The sequence below is a fragment of the Parasteatoda tepidariorum genome, chromosome X1 (assembly GCF_043381705.1).
Source record: "Parasteatoda tepidariorum isolate YZ-2023 chromosome X1, CAS_Ptep_4.0, whole genome shotgun sequence".
Taxonomy (NCBI): domain Eukaryota; kingdom Metazoa; phylum Arthropoda; class Arachnida; order Araneae; family Theridiidae; genus Parasteatoda; species Parasteatoda tepidariorum.
The window spans coordinates 29,123,139-29,147,106 of record NC_092214.1 but is presented as its reverse complement, the minus strand read 5'-3'; the positions used below and the strand labels follow the sequence as shown (position 1 = coordinate 29,147,106).

The following is a 23,968-nucleotide window of genomic DNA, read 5'->3' as shown; positions in this document are numbered from 1 at the left end:
TTAGAAGCCATATCATTTAGACCCAAGCATATTTATACCAAGCCAAGATTTAAAATGTTTTCAATGCATATGTGCTATTCTCTTCCATATATGTATTTCATGTGAACTCACTGCTTTTTTTTAAACACTTTATATATTTTACAATGCATAACTATCAAATAACTTTGTTTAATTTTTTTTTTCAGTTTATTGCTCACCCAAATGTGCAACAACTGTTAAGTTCATTATGGTACGATGGATTACCTGGCTTTCGAAGACAAAATCCTCTTTATCAGCTCTGGGATATCATCAAAATCGGAGCTCTGTTTCCATTTTATTCTGTTATGTATATGGTGTGTCCTAATACAGAGAAGAGTCAACTGGTTCGAAAACCCTTTTTTAAGTTTATCATCCATTCTTTCTCCTATTTATTTTTTCTATGTAAGTTCTTACACTTTTATTAAACTTTTATTGCAGTAATTCCGTAATCGCTAATAATTAAATTGCTTTTGATGGTTCTGTAGCTTAATTGCAAGAATTACCTATTACAAAACTTTATATTGAGAAAAAAATATTAAAATATTTTGAAAAATTATCGCACTCAGTATTTTTCATCGAGTCATTTAAAGTAAGACTTGGATTATTTTCGCTGATTAAAATAAGCACAATTTTAAGCAGTTACTTAACTTTTCATCAAACATTGATGTTTGCTTATTTCTTTATAACTTTTTAATCTTCTGTCTTTCTAAAGCCATGGTGTGAATACGCAAATTTTAACAATTCTGGGAAAGTGGGATCAACGCCTAGTGTAATCTTTTTCTAATGCTTTTTTTTTCAACTGCAGACCTTCACGAACCGATCCAATGACCCTTCTCTCAAAAGAAAAGGGAAAAAACCACTCGAGTATACAGTGTAAACCATGCACCTAAGACGTAGTGTTGTTATTGCATCAAGCTATAGAATAATTAATAAGCAAAATGTTTGAAATGATTAGAAAAAACCTTGTTGTTTTTGCATTAAGCACCAAAATAATTAATAAACAAAATGCTTAGAATGATTGGAAAGCACCTAGTTGTTTTTGAATTAAGCCTCGGAATAATAACTCAAATACTTAGAATAATTGGAAGAAACTATTATATTATACCTACTTTAAATCTTAGAAGATCAATAAATAAATGTTCTCTCATTCTACATTATCATATAATCTTTTTAAATAAATATTTAAATTGTAATAAAAATAATTAAAATATTCTGAATTACTTATTATTTGAAAGTTAAATATAGTTCAAACTACAATAAATATAAACATAAGAGTTTAATTTAGAATAAAATTAGTATTCACAATTTAAAGACTGTTATATTGTTGCAAGAAAACTAAAGTCTTCTGTTTGAATAATAACGACATATGCTTATTATTTTAGAGCGTAAGTTTTTAATAATAATTCGAAAGTTTTAATATTGATATGTATTAAACTTACAACTTGAAACTAACTATTAAACTAACTATCTGATTACATGAAAAAATAAATAAAATAGTCAAAAATTTATGCTTATTTTTTTCCATAAATCCCAATGATCACTTAAGTCACAAATTTTTCTCGCTGTATCAGAACTTTGGACATAACTTCTGAACAAAATAAATTTCTTAAATATTTTTATTTTTCATGATGTGATTAAATTTTATTTATTCTATCTACAAATTTGTAAAATTTCTCTGTCATCATTCAAACCTGAATTATAGATGCCATAGTTATTTTCACGTCATCACTTTCCTTCAGTATATTTTTTATTTAATTAAGGAACTCATTTTAAATAAAGCTAAATTTTCACAAAAATGTTTGATTTTGCAAGCAATTTACTTAAATTTCTTAGTTTATATTTGTTATTTGAAAAATATTGTAAAAATATCCTTATAGCTCTTTATTTTACATTATTTTATTCTTTTCAAAGTTTTACTGATACTGGCATCACAAAGAGTGGAAACAATTGTGGCAGAATGGTTTGGAAATGAAGAAATGCAAATAAGTTCGCATGAAGCTCTAAGAAAGCAAAGAGGTCAACCCCCCACAATTCTTGAAACTACTATACTGCTTTATATCATAGGTAAGAACTCAAATCTATTCACTTTTTTTCCAGTTTCAGTGATCTATAAATACCACACTTGATATATATTTTTAAAAAATTTATTCAAAATTATTAATAGGAACATTTTATTTTATCAATAGGAGCATCGTCGTAGTGTTCTGTGAATTTATGAATTGCAGCTTTGAAATCATACCTTTATTTTCTTAATTATTCAGCATATGTTTAGTTATATTTAAAAGTAAATAAAATATAATATGCAAGATAATTACATAATTTAAATATATAAGATAATTTAATATTATAATTAAAGCAAGCCAAAGAATTAAAACTATTTGTGACGCACGCTTCTTAAGTATTTTCCCGAATAGAAATTAATCAACCGATTGCAAAAAGTGAGTATTATTCTCAATAATTCGATACCGTAAACCGGGGCGAGTCTACCCATTTTTTCAGTTTGTCAACTTTCAAGTGGTCAAACTTTTGTAAATATTAAAGAAAAAAGGTTTTTAATAAATAATATACCTTTAATANGGGTAGACTCACCCCGGTTTACGGTATCACTTTTTATCTTTCTTGTCTTTTAAAAAAATTATTCCTATTCTTTTATATATTTATTCTTTATACAGATCCTAAAAATATAAATACCAATTATTTTTATGAGTGAATTAGAGTAATTAAAGGATATTGCTTTATTAATTAATTTGATTAGAGGATTTTGCTTTATTTAATCCAAAATCAATAGGAATCTACGATCTCGAAGCGTGCTGAAGACTTCTTTCAATATATTTTGTTTCCTTTGTTTTCTTACACAGACTTAGTTTATGACACTATTTGATTTTCCTATCTTAAGTATGTATTGAGCTTTTAGAATTGGCGAAGTATATCGTATCACGCAACTTTTGTTACTACTTCTATTCAATCCTTTGTTTAAATTCCTAATTGGCGGCATTATTGTTCAATGTTTAAATGATGACAAAAACCTTATAATTACTGAGAATTGCTACACCGATATTTTCTACCTTGAAAAATTGCAAAATTCCGTAGAAAAACACATATTTTAATCTTAATGAGAATAATAATATGTAAAAGGATTCTTTCTCGCAAATTATTCATTTATCACGTTTTTAACAATTTATAAGTGTTTAATGTAATTAAATTTCCTTATTTTTGAAAATTATTTAATGAAAAGTATTTTGTAATATTTATTTTTCTTTAAAAGTATTTTTGTAAAAAAATTTTATAAATAAGTATTTTTTATCATATCTTTTAAATCAAGTATAATTTATAAGGCATTATAAAGAATTTTATTAAAAATAATTCATTATAAAATTCTTTTTGGATTACAATGATTAATATTCTTCAAATAATAAAAACAAATGAAACAGTTTGCTAAAACATAATATTTTCGATTGTATCAAACAAGTATTATGGTTCTTGAACTGTAACTCTATAATATTTTTATATATATTTTATTAAATATTTATAATTAAAAATATTGTTATAAGAATACAGTTATAATTAAAAATATTGTTCTGTTCCTTTATATAATGATCTACTAAATTTTTTTATAATGTTATTTCAGCACATATATGGCAAGAGACCAGAGAGCTTTGGACAAAAGGAATAGTTCTATATTTTCATAATTTATGGAATATTATTGACTTTACAAGAAATAGCTTATATGTTGGAACTGCTGGAATGCGTATTTTAGCTTACTTTCAAGTAAGAAAAGCCAATTCTACAACTAATATAATGCTTACATTAAATCAATATTTGAATATTTGGTGACCATTATTAAAATAGAGGTGTTTAACCTTTTTGAAACCCAGTGTTCAATATATTGGGCAACATTTGATACAATTTTGTCCCTTAAAAAATAAGATTTTAAGCTTATATACTTTTACAAAGCGATTTTCTATGTAAAAATATAATTGGATTTATCCTCGTTGGTCAGAGTTTTTAATTACAATGAAAAATTATTAGGAAGGTAAGAAGTTCGATTCAAGTACCTTTTTTGACATTTTTATGGCATATAAATATTTTATTATTTGAGTCTAGGAGATTTTATTTCATGAATAAAATGGGAAGAAATAAATCCTAAAAGTACTCTATATTATGCAGGAAATTCTAAAATTTGATATTTATTATTCTTATGTAATAATTAAAAATAACCAAGTTAGTTAAGTTTAATTAGTTTAGTTTTAAAGAAATATTTTATCGCAATTTGAGTTTTTTGTCCACTAAGCAACCTATTTCTAAGTAAAAATCAATTTTACTGCCATTATTTAAAGCTCGGTCATAAAAGGTTAAAGCCTGATAACAAGAAAATTGCTAAACTAAACTTAATTAAATTTGCTGTAAGTACTGCAGGATGGCGAAAATAAAAGCAAGCCTGAAAATGTCACTGACATCTATAAGTTGTTTATAATTTATCATTGATATCATAAGTGTTTTACGGGTCGCTTTTATTTTGGCTACTCTGTATTAAGATGGTAAAAAAAATGTAAAAGGAAAAAATAGTTCGTTTTTTTGTCACCAAGGAGAAAAATAGCGTTGAAAGGCCATTTTTTCCAGGCAAAAATTAGCACATTAAGTGCAAAAAATTAACATTTTGCATGCATTTTAATATTGGGATATCTCATTTACAATCATAATTGCAAAAGACATTAGCAACCATGCCTTCTCTTAACAGAAGCAACGTGTTGTGTGCAGATTATCACATAGAAACGAGTATCAAGCTACTTGCAGAAAACTAACCGCTCACCTCAAACTGACCTCAAAAATGACCTTAAAAAAATATTTCAAACCCTGGTGGTAAAAAATTGAACTTTTTTTTCCTTTCAAAAACAAAATTCTTATGATTATTTCTACAATTGTTTTGCTGCCGGCCTCTAAAAACCTCTAGTTTAAGTATGACTACTGTTTAAACCTCTTTCAAATAAAATACAATTTCAAAGGCTCAAGCAGAAATTTCTGACAATCCTATGGCAGTGTTTATTCCTAGAGAAGCTTGGAATGCATATGATCCGATGCTAATAGCTGATGGCTTATTCGCAGCTGGAAATGTTTTTGCGTAAGTTTTCTCTACGTTTTAAATCCTTTTACTTACAGTTCAATTCTTGCAGAAGACGATAAAATTTTGCCGGTGGAAAGAGCGTATTGAGTGTGCCAGTCACGTGAGCGTTTTTTAATTGAACTGGCGATATTCTCATTCATTTTCCAAAGATGAAAGCTATGGTCTGATACAAAAATTTGACGCTTTGGCGTAAAATTTCAAGCTGATTTAACTTTGGCGTGCAATGACACTTAACACTTTAAATCAGATATTCAGCAATCACACTAAATAATGGTATATATAGATGCAATTTTCGTAAAAAATGAAATTTAAAAAAAATTCTCATGAAAGGTATCAAATTAACGAAGGGAAGAAATAAAAAAAAGTATTCAAAATCTAATGAATCAATGCTAGAAAAATGGTATTAAAAAACCAAAACAATTTGCCGGTCATAGAAAACTTTAGGGCGCATCTAATTACCTGCGTAATTAATTGATCTTATTTTATTCAGGGAATCAAACAGTTTTTTATGCTTTACTCAAACTTCCCTTATTAGTAATCGAGGCACTCTAAAATAAAAATATGCAAAGAATCTACTTTCAATAATGATACATTTTAAGCGAATTAGATATTCAATATGACAAAATTCATTATTGAACTTCAACTCAATTTATCTGTCAACTTTGAATTCCTTACCTAACTTCGTCTGTGGAATTCCTTATCACATCTATGAAAATAGAGTCAAAATTTCTTTAAACAACGAATAATAAGTTTAGTGAAAATAAACAATTTTTTTGAGTTTGATAGTTTTATGAGTAATCTTTTGTAATGATATACTTATGTGCTTTAATTCTTTTTCAGGGCTCTTAAATTAGTTCATATATTTTCGATCAATCCTTATCTAGGACCCTTACAAATTTCCTTGGGTAGAATGGTCATAGATATTATTAAATTCTTCTTCATCTATGCTCTAGTATTATTTGCATTTGCTTGCGGTTTGAACCAACTACTTTGGTACTACGCTGATATGGAAAAGAAGCAATGTTTCAGTGGACCTGGTGGAACCGAAAATTGGACTCAGCAAAGGGATTCATGTTTAGCTTGGCGAAGATTTTCCAAGTTAGTGAAAGTTTCTATCGATTTGGCACAACATATTTTAATTCATTGTCTTTATGGAACTCATGAATATAATCTTTTACAGCCTTTTTGAATCATCTCAAACTCTCTTCTGGGCAAGCTTTGGACTTGTTGATATCAGTAACTTTGAATTAACGGGAATAAAAAGTTATACTCGATTCTGGGGTCTTTTAATGTTTGGATCCTATTCTGTAATCAATGTGGTCGTATTGCTGAACCTCCTCATAGCTATGATGAGCAATTCTTACAATATTATCTCAGTAGGTTCTTTTTTTTTTTAACAAAGTTACTTAAAAATTTTCTTTTAAACATTCTAATTGTTTACTATTCATGATGTATTAAGAAATTTTATACATGAATATGACAAATCTAGTTTAAAAATGCTAGTTTAATTAAAAACTTCAAATAATAAACCACGAAAATTACTTTTTTACACAACCCTTTTTTCATGATCTTTCCCCCTCTAAACTGTTACTTTTACAGAAAAATGCTTAAAATGGTATTACAGGCAAACTCACTTTCAGAAGATCCTGTTAAACGTTGAAGAGTTAGAACCGTAATACAGTGCAAATTTGCTGCTATTATAATGAGGTGTGAAATTTATCTCCGTTTCCGTACAAGTTGAACCATAATATGGTGCAACCAAGTTTAAGAGATGCGATAATCTAGTTCCATTTAGTGCTAAATTAAGAGAACGCTATACCGTGGAAGAAACTTTTCATGGGGAATTCTGCTTCACTTACATTACTATTTTAAAATTTAAAGAAACTTGAGTTCAGATAAACCTAGAGTAAAACATAAAGTTTCGAAAGCTGAAAAAAAAATTCCAAATATCAAAATACGAACAAATTATTCCAAGATTACTTAACAGTTGCGCAATCCTGAATATTCCTGCCATAATTTGTTTGCGTTTTGCAGTATTGAAAGTTTTTTTTTTCGATGTTTGAAACTTAATGGTTTATTCCAGATTTACCTGCACTTTTTCTGTACTTTAAATGTTAAATTATTTATGTAGGTGAAAGAAAATTCGTCATGAAAGATTTTTTTCCCCAGTATAGCGTTCGCTTAAGGTTGCGGCATATTTAAACGATATAATACATAATTCAACTCGCTCCAAGATTTTAGCAATGCAATTTTGGTTTATTTTAATTTTTTGCATCTAATCTTTTTGATAAAATATTCGAAGATTTTTATGAAAAACGATAACTAAAGAGCGTTTTTGTGATAGAAAAATATCAGGAAACAATAGGAATATTCAATTTTCCCAATTAATATCGCCTCATTTAATGAACTGGTTGAAAAAAATTTTTTTTATTCATATAGCTCACCACAACACGTTTTTAAACAGAAAACCTTTCACTTTTATAAGCTCTTCCAAAAATTCTAAAAAATTTTGATAAATATTGCACTAAAATAACTCTTATAGCTGTTTTATATTTTCTCCTCATATACGAAACATATCTACATTTTGAAACCTGGAAAAAAATGAAATATGTCAATTTTTTTCCCGATTACATTTTTATAGCAATTTCAAATATTAAAAAGTGGATAAGCATGATCAACATTTTCGCCGAAAATGAATTGATGAAAAATGACTTCAGTATAGCTTCATGATTAAAATTCTTCTTAAGACTATCAGCTTGAGACAAAAGTTTTTTCCGTCAGTAACTCACAATCTGGTTTGTTTGAAAACAACTTTTTACGCTATAAAGACCTAAATTAATTTAATTTTTTTTCAACGGATTCATGTCCCATACAATATCAGGGGAAGGTTAGCCGCAATCTTGAAAATATTGTCCCAATAGTTAGATCACAGTCAGGGTCAAACGTTTGAACTCCTCTACGTAAATTTCACTTTTTACGCTGTCGACGTATCTCCGAAACTAATAAAGTGAAGCAAAATATGTTTGCACGCGATTATGAAACGTGCCTATCTTAAGAAAATCCAGGCAAAAAAAATTTCATACATTTGCTTGCTATTTTTTTATTAATGAGCTGAAAAGGTATACAAATATTTAAATAAATGTAAATGTAGTAAAGAAAGAATTAAAAAGAGTATACGTAGTTTCAGTGACAAATTTCAAAATTTTAAGGGTCGATCAGTTCTTAAAACACAAAAATTTAAAAATACGACTTCTCTGAGAGGGCAAAATAAGCAAAGAGAGAAATTAGTATGAAGAGGTCCAAACTTCCAAACTTTTACCAAATCTATTGAGACTATATTTTCCAGATTGAGGCTTCCACTTCCTTAATTTTGAGGCTCAGTCCAAAAAGGTATGTTTACGCAGGGAAAAACCATTTTCAGTTTTTCTGTCTGATTTCATAACTTAAAATATCGTCTGTTAAGTTAATTAGCATATTTAAGGATGTACCCACGAACTACTAAGATTGAGACCTTGTACGTTACAACCTTATCAGTAAATCAAATGTCATAGCAGGTGCTTTTTTTGCGCATTATGCACATATTTTTACTCAGTGTACATGATAGGAAAATGTACAGATAAAATGTTGATGTGAAATTGTCGTCTGTATTTGTAAATATTGCCAAAAAATTACTTACAAAATAAGAAATATGTTTTCTGAAAAAGAATAGATATTATACGGATATTCATTGCGCAAATTGTATTAAATTATTTCATATTTTCGTAATTTAGTAAAACTTCTTTTTTTAAGCAATATTTAACTATATTTTTTATGTAAATAATCAATTTCTTCGGATACTTTTGTTCGAATTTCAAACGTATAATTTTAACTGAAACATTATTCGCAAATAGAACTATTCATATATTTTGTGTGGAACAGTCAATGTTAAATAAAAATTTATTACGCATTTTGAATTGAGTTGTTCATATTAATTAAAAATTGTATATAAATATTTAATGACTACGAATATTTTTATCAAATTTATTTATACTTTCCACATTTGAGAGCATTAATGTATATTTTCTTAGGAAAGAGCTGATGTAGAATGGAAATTCGCCCGAACTACTCTTTTCATGAACTATTTTGAAGAAGGAAGTACAGTACCCCCACCCTTTAATATATTTCCCACTTTCAAACACTTTTTACGCTTATTTGGAAAGAAGACTTCGTTCAGAGACATGTCATTTAAGGTGAGAATTGAAAAATTTATTATATATAAATTAACGAAATTAATTGAGCCTAGTGTAGATTGTCCATAAGAAAGAAATCCACTATAAATTATAATTATTATTATTTTATATAGTTAGATTGTGCACTTGTAAAAAACACTTTTTATGAATAAGTTGAATAACAGCGTATGAATTAAACAACGCTGCTAAAGTAGTGCTGTATTACTAACGTACGAAGAGGCACTAAAATCCACTTATTTTAAAATTTTAGTAAGAAAAATTGGAAAATTTTAAAATTTGAAATAAGAGTTAAATTTGGGGGGGGGAGTTATAAAAATTTCTATAAGAGTTTTCAAGGGTAAAAAGTTTTAAAGACACAGAAAAAAAATGAAAACTTCTGACAACTTCTTAACTGAAGTATTTCATTTTGTGTTAAACACAGATTTTTATAAAATGTCTTTAACTTCTGAGTTAAATAACGAATCTAAGTTACAAACGTAATAAAAATTATAAGAAATGCCAACTTCAACAGTTATTTAAAAATTGATTCGTAATTACTTCCCTTCATATATATTGTTAAAATCTATGTTTAAAATTAAGTCAAAAATTACACTCATAAAGGGCCGCTAATTAAAATTCAAACGAGGTTAAGACATAACTGAAATCTAATCACAAGTAAGAAAGGAGAGTCTGAAAAGATACATGCCTTTTGAATAGATGGAGTATGCTAAGATAAGTTAAATGGCAATTTTCTTTTTAATTTCTTAAGACAATAAAAGTTCTGATGTTTTTCATCACGCCTTTCAACTTGTGATTTGGCAAACTTAGAAAGTAATACAATTTCTTCCTCGCGTAAAGATTAATTTGTGACAACTAATGTGTATAATTTTTATCTTAAATTTTGACATGGATACTAGAAATATATATTATTAGGAATGGTTAATGTGGAGCACCCAGTACATGATGCTTAGCATTATTTCAAATCGTGTGAATGTATAAAAAGTCCTCTGTAAAAAGCGTAGCATTTATTTTGATTGTACGAATTTCGACGAGTGCCGAGTTTTCCAGGCGTGCACACGGCAATATTATGTAAAAATTTAAAAAAGTTGCATTTTCTCTGTAGAAATTTAACCTCTTGAAAATAATTTCATGTTTTAAAATTCAAAAACAAATTTATATTTTACCTCGGAACAAGGAATTCAAACTTTTTCAATTGTATATATAATTGAAAATATTTTATCTTCTTTAATCCTATTTATAAAAAAATGTCAAATGTATAATTTTTTCTGATGCAATATCTTATTAATTTTCCCAAAAATTCTGTTTTTGTTAATGTTAAGTAATCTCCTGATTTTCAATTTGGAATCAGCCTCTCACCACCAAATTTGTAAAACATATCTTCACTTTAAATATATATTTTTAGATTTAATGTGAAAAAATGCAAGATTTAATTTATATAAAACTTATCTGTACCTGATGAATAATTAAATCAATCACAGTGAAGGTAAAATAAATGCATCAGTTTGGTTATCGAGATAAATCATAATAATTGCGATTTATCTCAATAATAATTCGTCAGTTTTTACCAATATTCTATAATATTCTATAAATATTAGTTTTCTACCTTTAATGTGCACAATTTTTGTATCAATTTTTGTCAGGGATTCTCAAAGTATTTATTAAGAACAGAGATTGCGTAACGACCTGTATATTTTGACTATACACCACTATGGATGTTGTAAAAGTTACTTTCTTTATTTACATACATAATCATTGAATTTTAATTTTTTTAAAAAAACCTCACGAGAGAATAATAATTTTAATCTCTTGTTTTCCTTTTAGAAAAAAGAAACGAAGATGAAAGAAAGAGATACCATTTATCAGGTAAATTTACAAGTAATATATACGAAATGAGAAAAATTTTATGTTAAACTGATCATTAAAAATCATGAATAAAATTAAAATTCCATGACTTTTTGACAATAGTCAATAAAAAGGCTTAACGCTTTTTAGAGTTATAAAGAAGCAAATCAAAATTTGAGCTTACTTAATTCTAATCTTAAAATAGCTATAATTACTTTCGACAGAATATAGAATATTTATTTGTAATTATATTTGAAAAATTAAAGATAATATTGCGAAACTAAACTAGAAAGTAAGTACCATTTGCGCTTATATGACTAAACGAAGGGCACACCTGTGCAGTTATTTCCTTTGACTCTAGAATGAATTAACAGATACATTTTGTTCAATTACGTTCTCGTTTGATGACATTGTTTGCGGATAATCATATTTAAAACAATAGAGTGACCTGCCAGCAGATATATAGCAGTTCCTGTGAAGTTTTTGAGTGCGAGAAGTGTTCGATCTTGTAAAATACATTTGGCTATAAACAATTCTCTCATCCTTCTCATAGTCCGGACATACACTCTTTGTGAATAGATAGGAGTCCTATACGTACTTTTCCCCTCTCTATTACCATGGATTCAGGAAACCTTGCTTTCTTTTCTCCACTGCAGTATATCTCAATTAGAAGTTGGAATAGACTAACATGGGGAGGAATTATGATTTGTCGAAACCATAGTAACAAAGAGGGTAAACGAGTGGAGAATGGGAAAATCATGTTACTTTGAGCTGTCTCTTTTATTTGTAAAAAGCACAGCTCCGTCCGACTTCTAATTTTTTCTCCTCTCACGTAATTTCTTAACAATCAAAATTTAGTAAGTGGTGGTAAGATTGATATAAATAAATTTAGATCACAAATGGCTGAATTCTGCAAAGCAGATATGTTGCAATTAGTGCCAAGGACATTCCCATGATGAATAAATTAAAAAGTGGTTAAAACTAACATAAATTTAATCAATTTGCCAATTTTTAATACCTATTTGAGCTAAGGTTGCACAAGGGATAATGCACTCTTCTCCCAATCAGGCGATTCAAGTTCTAATCCGGGCGATGGCTGGTTGATTCGTATACTGTTCTCGGTTTTCACCAACCACAGTTCTAATTGAAACTGTTACCCAGTACTAGACAAAAAGTGTGCCAGAGTCTCAGGGCCATTCATAGGTTTTCTATTCATTCATAGGCCATTCATAGGTTTTGTGGTTTTCCTAGACATGTATCGCAATAACGGGTTAGTCTCATCGAAAAGCCTTCCACGTAGGCAAGTTTGCCGACGTACTTGATCCATGAACTCCTTTGTCTTCTAAGATTAATCAAAAGTAACGAGTCTATGAAGTTGAGCATTGATATGAATGCCGACCGGCCTGTGTAGGGGGCATGGAACTGTCCTTGCATCAAAAAAGGTCCTGGGTTCGACACCCGGGCAAGGCATGGATGTTTCTTTCTCTCTCTATGTGTTCTATGTCCTTTCTCCTTTGTGTGTGAATGTGTGTGAATGTGACCCGCCCTATAAACGGGTTGTGGCTGTGTGAATGACGCGACAGAAGTCGAATTCCTGACCATAGATGGCGCCAATGAAAAACGGGAACAATCGCACCCCCACTGCCTAAACAGGCATACGACAAAAAAAAAAATTATAATAATTTGATCTGAATTGTTCAACGCTCTGTAATAAAATAAAATATCCAAACTGTAAATACTTTCTCGGTGAGCTTTTACAATCACTAATATTATTTATTTTTGAGAAAGTGATGCAATGTATATTTGTAGAGTGTGATGTGCAACCTTGTTTGGCGATATGTAACTGCTCAACAGAAAGAGACAGAGAGTCATCCAGTAACAGAAGATAATGTGAATGAGTTACGACAAGATATATATTCATTCCGTCATGATCTCATGCGGGTACTTAAAGGTAATGGCATGAACACAAAGGACATAGAAAAAGAAAAATTTGATGGTAGGTTATTATTTAAGTTTTATTTTTTCTTAACCATTCATGCCAGCCATTTTCCATACTGATATGATATGTCATAAAAGCCAGAATTTCTAATTGAGTTTCTGTTTCTCATTATTTCATTTGAAAATATTAAAACATCCCTAAAATGAAGTACGACCGTCAAAAAACTAAGAAAAGTTTACTTACGACCGTACAGAGCGCAAAATGAAAAATGGACCACCCTAAATAACTTTTGATCTAACAATCGGATATACACGTTCTAGGACTCAATCTTAATAGTTCGAAGGGGGTGACCACAAATATGCTAATTAATCAGTGGTGATGATAGTTTAAGCTACGAATTTAGACACAAAAACGTACTTTCTATGAATAAACATACCTTTTTTCCGATCAATAAGGATTTCTCACTTCCAAAAGATAAGGAGTAGCCGCAATCTCGTAAATATGGTCCATATAGTTTTCTGATGAGATCGGTCCGAAGTTTTGATCCCTTAATGTTAATTTTACTTTAAGCGTATTTCGCTATATCTATTTAACCCCTTCCTTCTCGCTCCCGTGAAAATGACGGGGTGAGGTTTCGCCCTCTATTTCTCGCTCCCGTGATATTGACGGGCTGGAGTGTTCAGTAGTAACGCGCCAATGAGAATAAAACTAATTCATTTCTTTTGCCGGAAAACATTTTATTTCTCAATTTACTCACCAGATGGCAGTACCAGGATATTTTTAAGATAATTGTAGATAGTTAGTTTATTTTAAACTAGTTGCAGCACTTCTCAAATACGTAATACAAATACAAAAGACAAAAAAATAGGCACTTTTATGACCGTTTTCTTGAAAATTAACCGATCGTTAAGGGATTAAGGGAAATGAAAAATTACTGCACCCAAATATAAAATTCGTTTATCGAAAGATAAATTCATGGAAAAAATAACTTTTTGCAATTATTTATAATTTTTTATTATTTTATTTAATAATAGTCGATGGAAGAAATTATTATAACTAATGTCATTTTTTACATAATTTTAAAAAAATGTAATTTTGCATGGAAAATATAAAATTTGAGGGAAATCGGTCAAATAGTTCTTGAGAAATCAAATACAACCTTCTTAAGTTCGATAACCACGTCAAATCTGGCTTATATTTTATAATTCAGTTTCACAAATCAATATTACATGTCAGCTGAAAGGCAGAGGCAGACAAATATAGCAGGTGTATTGGCTATTAACACAAGCGGAATTATTTTAGCTTAGACATTTTTCTTTCTTTTTTATAAATATTTGTGTGTGTGTGTTTTTCAGTCCAGAGAAGACAAGAAGTAAGTTACTCCCTATAAATGTGTATTTGTATATACACTTTCTAAATAGTTGTTTCATTGTTATTGGTTTTCTTTTTGTCCATTTGCAGCACGAAATCAAGGTAGCTTTATTTGTGTGGAACGCACTTGAGTTTTCTACACCAATCCTGCTAAATCATTGTTAGTTTAAGCTCTTATTCCGTAATTTACAAAAGATAAATAAAAAGGGGCTGTTACAATATGTAATAAGTATATTCATTCATAGCATAATATCTACTGTTATTAAAATTGTTCAATAAAAATAACCTAAAATGGTTATTAAAGAGCAAGTTAAAAATTTACTTTCTCGATATCATTTCTTAATTCGATACTAATGAACAAGTGTGTAGTCTAGTAACTGCATATGAAAGTGTAACATAGTGTCTCTTCTGTAACATAGTGTAACATAGTGTAATCTTTCACGGCAAGGAACTTTTGAGTGATTAATATCCGAAATATTCCTCATTAGCTCTATGACTACACTTGCTACCTTCTCCCTTACTTACAGTTATATCTGTTTAAAATACATGTTAAATGTCTATAACGAATTTTCATCGTTCTTTTTGTTTTTTAGAGCTTTTTTAATTCTTTATCTTATTATAAATGTAATAATTTCAAAAAATGAGAAGAGTATTGTTTTCTAATTTTTATTTTATTTATTTTTACTAACGTTTCATGACATTTAAGTTTCAGGAAAGCGACTTCAGATACAAAAGAGACGTTTAATAAAAGATTTTCAAATTGGATTGATGGAAGTATGCACTGATGAAGCTGCTCCTGAAGTTGCGAGTAATAAAAGCATGCTTGCAAGATTGGTTGGTCTTAGTGGAAATGAAAATAGAAGCTCACAGAGATGGAGAGATCTCATTCAAGCAGCAAAAAAATCTAAGATAATTGGTAATAGAGATTCAGACAGTGGACGATTTGGAAGCATAAAAAAGAAAAATGAACAAGAACAAGACCAAGAAATAAAGAAACAAGATACAATGAACCCACCAAAAGATAGAGTGGAATCAGAAAATTATCAAACTTCTGAAAGTAACTTATATCCAAAGCTTTCTCCAAAAGATAAACCTGAAACAGAAAATTATCAAACATCTGGAAGCAATTTGTATCCTAAAATTCCGGAAGAAGACTTGACTTCTTCAATGCAATTCACCAAGACTGTGACAACACAGCCGATTTCAACAGGCAGTCCCACACTTAAAGCGAGAAATATGACTGAAAGCAAACCATCTATCAACCAACCAATTCAGCCAATTAAGAGTTCTTTGAGTCAAGGAGTGAAACTTTCTCCTGAAGCTCTTTTAAGACACTCTCCACAAAAAGCAAAAGACATGAAAAAACAAGCTCCACAGCCAGTTGAAAAAGTTTCTCAAGATCAAGTTTGTGCCAGTGTCAGCAAATCACCAAAATTCCGACCACCACCAATTATTCCACGTGAAAAATCAGACCTTATGCAAAATAAAACAAATGATAATCCTTCTATTAAAATGAAAACAAGCAGCGAACGAGCAACCTGTAAAGATACTTCAATTACAGTATCAACGTCACCAGAGAAAAAACAATCGAAAGCTGATCCTATGATGTCAGTAAATATGAATCAAAGTACTAAGGAAATCGGAGAGTTAATTGATTTTAATGAAAATAAGGACACTGAACGTGCGTTGAATGTTACTCCAGGAAATATCAGTACATTCAGTGGAGTAAAACAGAAAATTCAGAGCTCAGAACGAAAAGACAATCTATTAGAAAACGTAAGTTCTATTGCATCTCCCATGCCATCTAGCCAGAATCCTCTGACATCAGTCGCGCAGACTAATCCGAATCTTATTGCTTCTTCCATGCAATCTAATCAGAGTCCTATTCGGTCAGTCCCGCAGACTAATCAGAATCTTATTACTTCTACCACGCAATCTAACCAGAGTCCTATTCGGTCAGTCTCTCAGACTAATCAGAATCTTGTTGCTTCTACCATGCAATCTAATCAGAGTCCTATTCGGTCAGTCTCGCAGACCAATCAGAATCCTATTACAACAGTCACGCAGGCAAATCAGAATCCTGTTGCTTCCACTACGCAGGCTAATCAGAATTCTAGTCAAACTACACTTGATAATCAGTCCAACGTTATCGAACCAAACAAGAGCAAGCATCCAATAGCTCCTTTATTTGAAAGCAAAGGTTGGCTTTAGAAGCCTATTCTGCTGAAACATATCATTTATGTCTGCTGCTCCTAAAAACAACTAAATTTAGACTCAATATGAAACTTATATATTTAGTTAAATATATTTCTGCATAGAAACGAAAAATAATGTATTTTACAATTTGGATCTTTTTCGACTTTATATTGCGCATGCGTGAAAAAAAAAGTATAAAATAAAAATTATCTGTTGTATATGTTGTTTGTTATGTTTTTATACGCATCGTCTATCTCTTAAAATTATGATTTGATTTGATACTTAACATCGCCCAAAAGAACCTTTCTAAACATATTTAAAAAAAAATACAGAGTATAATTTCTAAATGTATACAAAAAAAATCACTGAATCGATAAAAATACATTTATTGTTTAGAACAATATAGCACATTAAAAAGTTCCAAAATGGGTTCTCAATGGAGCGATAAATCACTTCCATCGAGATTTACAGGTGTCAAAGTACATTACAATAAGCCTTTTGCGTAATGTTCCATCGAGACTTGATACAAGTCTCTTTGAATTTTCAACTATCCCGGAACGATGTCTTTTACGTGAGAGTTTTCACGCTCAGAAACAAGAAGAAGCCTTTGAGAGCCATGTCAGGTCTGCATGGAACCGCTATCACATTGGAATCGAACAGGAAGCCGGAATGGCAATAAACATAGTCATAGTGTAGTTTAAAACCATTTGCGTTGTCGGACCGATTTTAAATGTTTATCTGTACCATGTATTTAACTCAAACTCAAAGGAAAGACTGCGTTCAAGAGATTAATCACACATGTCACATTTTTGCTGGTTTCGGTCGTCGAGAGCCTTCTAGCACGAATTTCAACAATGACCCAGCTCCCGGTTTTTAAGTATTTTAGGGATGGTGGGATAAAATCTATCCCACTAAATTTCGATAATAATATAAACTAAACTCAGTGGCGTGACATGCCATACAGGGCCAAGACCTACTGTGCCCATCTCAGTTTTCTTGACCTTGGGCTCTGGGGTGCAGGAGCAGATGTTCCGGTTAGGTGGTTAGCCGAACGCGAAACCCCTAGTGTTTAGTTCCCAAGCATGCTTAGTACTCATTTATCGACCCACTAAAGGGATGAAAGACTGAGTCAACCTTTCCTGGCCCGAGGATCGAACCCTGGACCTGTGGCACGGAAGGGCGAAGCGCTACTACTCAGTCACCGGGCGTCTCGATAATAATATAAAACACTAAAAATTTAATAGTTTTTACCTCTTAAACTATGAAATTTTTAATCTACAGCTTTGAATTTTTAAAAATGAAAATTTCAAGTTATTATCTCTTGATGGATGAGAGTACGATGACCCACTGCTTATGGATTTTCTTGACTTAACTTTATAATAAAAACTTTCTGGATCGCAAAGGGAAAAAAATGCCCTGAACCACCATTAGTCCTTGATTTTCGATAAACAGTCATCAACGAAAGCCATTTTTATCAATGGAAAATCTGCGACAGTGGACTTATTTTCACTCAAAAACTGACGGCAATCCATTAAGCACTGCTTGACTTGGGAGACAAAAATGAGTTTCACAAAAATCGTGGAAACGTTCTCACTATATGCGATTTACGCACCTTCGATCACCTTTGGGAGAGAAGAAGAACCTGATTGGTGAGTTTTCAGCAGAAGAATATATTTCGCCAATCAGATTCTCCTTCTCTCTCGCCAGCAGTCACAGGTGTGATTCACACTGCATGCAAAACAATCGCATATGCAAAAACGGAGATGCGAGTGAAAACCTAATTGGTGAACAGCATTTAGCCGTAAAAAACACTCTATTCATATTCTCGTTCACACTTCCGAAATTGCATATGCGATTTTTTTTCGCATCCAGTGAGTGTGCACGCATGCTGAAACTGACTTAGCTGACTGTCCTTATTAAAAATATCAAGTAGTCCGCGCTAAGACCAACTCTTGCTTCACAAATATGTCAATAACATTACTTTCAGACAAACCCTGTAGGTATTTAAAACATTGTGATAGATTCCAAATTTAAATAAAAGGCTATTTGTACACTTTTTTAAAGAATAATATTATGTACAATCTATAAAATAAATAACGAAATATATTATGCAAGTTGTTCCGTAAAAATCCTCTCTTGATATGGATATTCAGAATTATTGTCAAAAATTTAAAATAAAATTTAGCACATTAAAGCTTGAAAATTTATGTCAGAAAAAACATTATGTAAGTCTAAAGAATCATTAGTGCAAGAGGCTGTACTTAAAACGCAAAAATCTATTGTCAGAGGAAGCAAGGAGAAGTTGAAAAATAATTATTATGAACATCTCCAAGCTTCATCAGGCCATCAAACTGGTTTTAGTATCCCACCTTTTTTTTACTAAAGTTCCGACAGATTTCGATATCTGCCATTTACCATTTTGCATCTTCCTTGCTTAAATGTCTGTCAGTGACCCTAGTAAGTAAGCATTTTGTTTTTAATTGAAAACAAGGCTTCTAAAAATGCAACTGACATGCAATGGTAAGGATTCTAAAAATGCATATTAAACGTAGTCATTACAGAACACTCTGTAAATACTATTAATTTTAATCAACTGTCTGAAAAAAACCTGTGTAATACCTACAAATAACACATAAATTTTGTGGAAAACAAATCTTCTGACATTAACACAATAATATTAATAATATGAAACATATTATTATGCGAGTTTGATGAAACATTGATAAGAGGTAAATTGAATCATGTTTTCGTTCAAGTTGAACTTAACTGAACCATATACAACGTATGCGTTAAGTCATCATTTACCATTCGATACCAGAGAGTACTTAAGAAATGCCTATGTAGTCAAATGAATGGACATGGGAAATCAAACGAAGAGAAATGCGAAAACTCCATTTCATGCCATCAGGTGCAACTCAACGCTACTTCATTGCTAATATGGCTCAACTTATCACCTTAAAAAATTTTTCAAAACATTTGCTCAATATCATAGTTCCTCAATAAACATACACCAATATTTTTAACAGTTTAATTTTGAAGTGAGAATTTATCAAAAATTTTGTTGATATATTCAAAAGATTCTTAGCTAAAGAAAATCACCACTCATGCATTATTTTATTACAAATGCATTATTTTATAACAAATGCATTATTTAGCAGCATTTAAATACAATAAATATATAGAGAAAAATTACAAAATTTAATCAAGAAAAAATTCGACTTTTGGATATAACTACATGTAATTATTCATTGGTTTTCACCGATGACATTTTGTACACAGCCGTAAAAATGCGTGGACATGATTTAAGCTTTTAAATTAATCCATGTCGCATAAGTAATGATAAATATATCCAACAATATATATTAAGAATTAATTATGTTTTAAAAGAGAAGGAAGCTAATTTGTATAACACAGAAGTGAAGAAAACAATTTTAAATTAACTTTAATATGCATGGTGGTTATACTTGAAGTTCCACTTTAAAATGACCATAAGAGGAAAACTACTGGACTAAATATTATCGAACTTGATAGTAGTTTTAAGAAGGGAAGGGAAATTTATTTTCCTCCAAAAATGCTCAAAAACTCACAGCCAGGGATTAAATGATGTATGCAATATTGTTAAACGAAATAAGTGTCGGAATCTAACCTAACCGCACCTGAGAGGGGAAAAAGTTGTTGCATAATCAGTGGAGAAAGTTGTTGCATAATCAGTGGAGAAAATAAAACAATGAGCAGCACACACGGTGCATGCAGAATGCGTGCTGTCACGTTTCGAATAGGCGTACCATAGAGTGCGGTGTACAAAAAATGCGTAAAACACTGCAGTTCTACATATACAAAATCAAACATGCTTCAAAAAACGATTAAACTACACATTTTAAACCGATGTCTTCAGGGCTTATTTAGTTTAACTATATTGCATTCAGTTCCTTTTCCCTTTGGTGGTGAGTTTTTGAACTTTTTTTGGTGGAAAATAAGTTTCCATGATCTCTGTTGAACTATTACCAAGGTAGCCTTACTGAAAAAATCTACCATAATGGATTTCCCAAATTAAAAAAAAATTAAAAAAGTGAAGCATTATCATCTACATTTCATATAAATTGATATAATCTAAATAAAATCAGTCCCGCAGGGGACTGATCGTTAAGACACGGTTCCCAGCAGATCACCGATTGGATCAGTCTGCGTAGGGACCGAGGGTGTGCGGTATTGGTCCTAGTTAAACTGCTCTATCGTAAAGTGCTCGACTTCGCGTGCAGGTCGTCGGGCTACCGAAGCGGAGGTACCATCCCCTCTGCAGAGGATCAAAATTGTGATGGCATGTCTTCGGATCATCCTCAGGGAAGTTTCCCAGACCGTCGCCAATAGCCCATTGTGCAGCTCTAGTGCGACGTAAATGAACAACAACAACAACAAATAAAATCATACAAGTATAACGAATAAAATTATGTCAAATTAGAATCCTTAACAACTAAAAAAATTCATACCAGTTTCAAGTGTTAAAAGTTTAAGATAAGTAATTCTTATTTATTATTTGGTGATGAACAACTTAAATTGTCTGTAAAAAGGTACCGAGACTGCGGGAATGAAAGAAGGAATTGCATCGCCTGAAAAGACGCTTTCACGTATGACCTAATAAGGCAGTATAACAATTTTTATCAGTGACATTGGAACGAATAAAATCTTTTAATTTGTTCAAAAATGTATTAAGCTTATTAAGCAATTATTAAGCTTATTTATAAAAAAAGAGAAGAAAAAAAATTTAAAAAATGGAAATTTTGTATAAGATGATTTGTATAAAGTGTGAATGGGAAAATAAAAATATATAAACTTAGAAATCAGCTGCTAATTTTAGTTTTCTAAAATTACATTACCTTTGTGTTGTTGTTGTTGTTGTTTGTTGTTGTTTGTTAATTTACGTCGCGCTAGAGCTGCACAATGGGCTATTGGCGACGGTCTGGGAAACATCCCAGAGGATGATCCGAAGACATACCATCACAATTTTGATCCTCTGCGGAGGGGATGACACCCCCGCTTCGGTAGCCCGACGACCTGCGCGCGAAGTCGAGCACTTTACGGTAGCACAGTTTAACGAGGACCAATACTTACCTTTGTGACTCATCCTTGCTAAACTTCAGAAATGCGAAAGAGCCATTCTTCCTGCATTCGATTTATGCACCTCCGATCTTCATCGAGGGAAAATGAGAACCTGATGTGGGAAATATATTCACCGCAAAACTCATCAATCAGGTTCTCTTTTCCTCTCAATTGGCGATCGAAATTGGCTACAAGTGGTGTAGAGTAGAACTCTCTACCTGTGATAACACTTGACATATTTTCACCATTAGCTTGTGGAGAGTCATAGAAGGAGGAAGTACGTTAGTTTTTCACGTAGATAAAAATCTTTAAAGTTGTGAAATTATATGGAACTGAAAACTACATTAAACATAGTTTTAAAAGAAAGCATCATGAAAATTTTAAAAAAAAATATTTTTATTAATGAAAAATATTAAGAAAAGGAAAAATATCGTAGTACATTCCAATACAACTAAAAAGAGAAGTGGGAAGGGAGAAGGGCCAAAGGCATGGAACAGGTTTTCTCACTAGATGGCGGATTCGAGCGTTACGATAGCCTATGGCTATGGATGGTTGACAATATAAAGCTGAGCACAGCTGATGCTAGCTGATCAAATTCGTCTTAAGACTTCCGGGTTATCACTTCAGATTGATTTTTACGCCAAATCTTGGAAAACCGCGTCACTCAGTATTTCTTGTAGTGCTTAAAATATTGCTCGTTGTTTCAATTCAACTTTCAACAAAACAAAAAACAAATGAATTTGGAAGACAAGCATTTTACTAGCATGCTGTAATGCTACCCAAAAAACAAAAATCAGCAATATTTTACACGTACATGATTATAGCCTTACACTTTATTTAAATTATGACATCAATTTTCTTAAATTTGTTTTAGGCTCACAACCTGTAAGAATTTATAAATTATAGAAAACACTTATGAATGGTATTTATTATTAAACTTGGCTCTTATTTGGCATACATTTGAATAAAAATCACAATAATAAAACTTCCTAGAATATTAAGCTAGTTCACACATCGCCGCGTAATCCTGTATAACGTAAGTGGAGGGATACGCCAGTAGTTTTTTAAATTTCTTCCGGTTTTAGAAACCATACAATGAAGCCGGTCACACTAAATGCGAATAATTCGATCACCGTCAAAGAAAAAAAGAAATTTTTGAGTTTTTCACGGGAGAATATTTATCAGAAATCAGGTTCCAATACTTTCTCGATAAGAGATGCGGGAATTGCCACGCCATTGTGCGAATCGCAAGTAGTGAAAATGGTCCCAAAATCTCAATAAGAATTCCAGCGGATATACCAAACCCACGCTTCATATGCGTTTCAGCACCGAAGACTCAATTCTTTCAAACTCGTAGAAAGCATTAGTTTGAAACTATCTTTGCTTTGCTATTTTAGGTTTTAGTGAAATTTGTTAAAATTCATCCAAGGGAGGAAAAATTATTAAGAGCAATTTACCCTGGATGCGATTTTTTCGTGATCAAGGAAATTGCATGCGATTCTGATATTGAAAATTCTGAAAATTGAGGACGATTATGGATGGTGTTTTCAGTAGAAATGTAAGCAATAACAATCTCGAGCTGTATGCCTGCTCTAGTTCCGGTTAGAAAGTTTGCAGCTGTTTACTACTTGTTATTCTGCGAGGCGATATTTTCAAACTGATAATTTTGTTTTCAATAAAAGAAATAAATTAGATAATTTCTGAGCTTAAATCTGCAGTATTTCATAAGATATTAATGTTATTATGTAATTCTGGTGAATTTGAAGTGAAAATTTGTTTTAGTTACTTAGAGATATATTGTTAAAAAAGGTGACATGGTTGCTAGATTTTGAATAACTCGCTTTTTTGGCAGTCTTTATTTGGCCTCTTTCCATTTGTTTACTACTGTTTGTTCGTGGTGCAATCTGTGCACCATCTTACGTTAGTGTTAGCATATTGTTCGAGGAGCAAGATTAAGTGTAGTAATGAGTATTCAAATACCACGTTTGCAAGAATCTCCAAACACAATGATCACGTTGTGAGCCAAATGGCTTTAAAATACACCGGAAACAGTAACCCGCAAGTATAAGCGGCATACAGCTTGCAGCGCTCCCTAGTGTCGAAAACACATCCATAGGTGCAGCTATCACATACAGTGAGAATGCTCCTTAAGAC

The 23,968-nt window shown here is 31.1% G+C and overlaps 1 protein-coding gene across 1 annotated transcript in view; it reads left to right on the top strand.

The window, feature by feature from the left end:
- The window catches only part of LOC107446666 (transient-receptor-potential-like protein), a 29,555-nt gene extending 12,618 nt beyond the window's left edge, over positions 1 to 16,937 (top strand). The window contains exons 6-15 of the mRNA XM_016061366.4: positions 186 to 420; positions 1,930 to 2,082; positions 3,647 to 3,786; positions 5,022 to 5,137; positions 5,981 to 6,238; positions 6,321 to 6,516; positions 9,208 to 9,369; positions 11,191 to 11,232; positions 13,021 to 13,207; positions 15,228 to 16,937. Of these exons, the coding sequence (XP_015916852.2) occupies positions 186 to 420; positions 1,930 to 2,082; positions 3,647 to 3,786; positions 5,022 to 5,137; positions 5,981 to 6,238; positions 6,321 to 6,516; positions 9,208 to 9,369; positions 11,191 to 11,232; positions 13,021 to 13,207; positions 15,228 to 16,732 (2,994 nt within the window). The 3' untranslated portion in view covers positions 16,733 to 16,937. The remainder of the gene's footprint in view (positions 1 to 185; positions 421 to 1,929; positions 2,083 to 3,646; positions 3,787 to 5,021; positions 5,138 to 5,980; positions 6,239 to 6,320; positions 6,517 to 9,207; positions 9,370 to 11,190; positions 11,233 to 13,020; positions 13,208 to 15,227) is intronic.
- Positions 16,938 to 23,968: the final 7,031 nt, after the last annotated feature.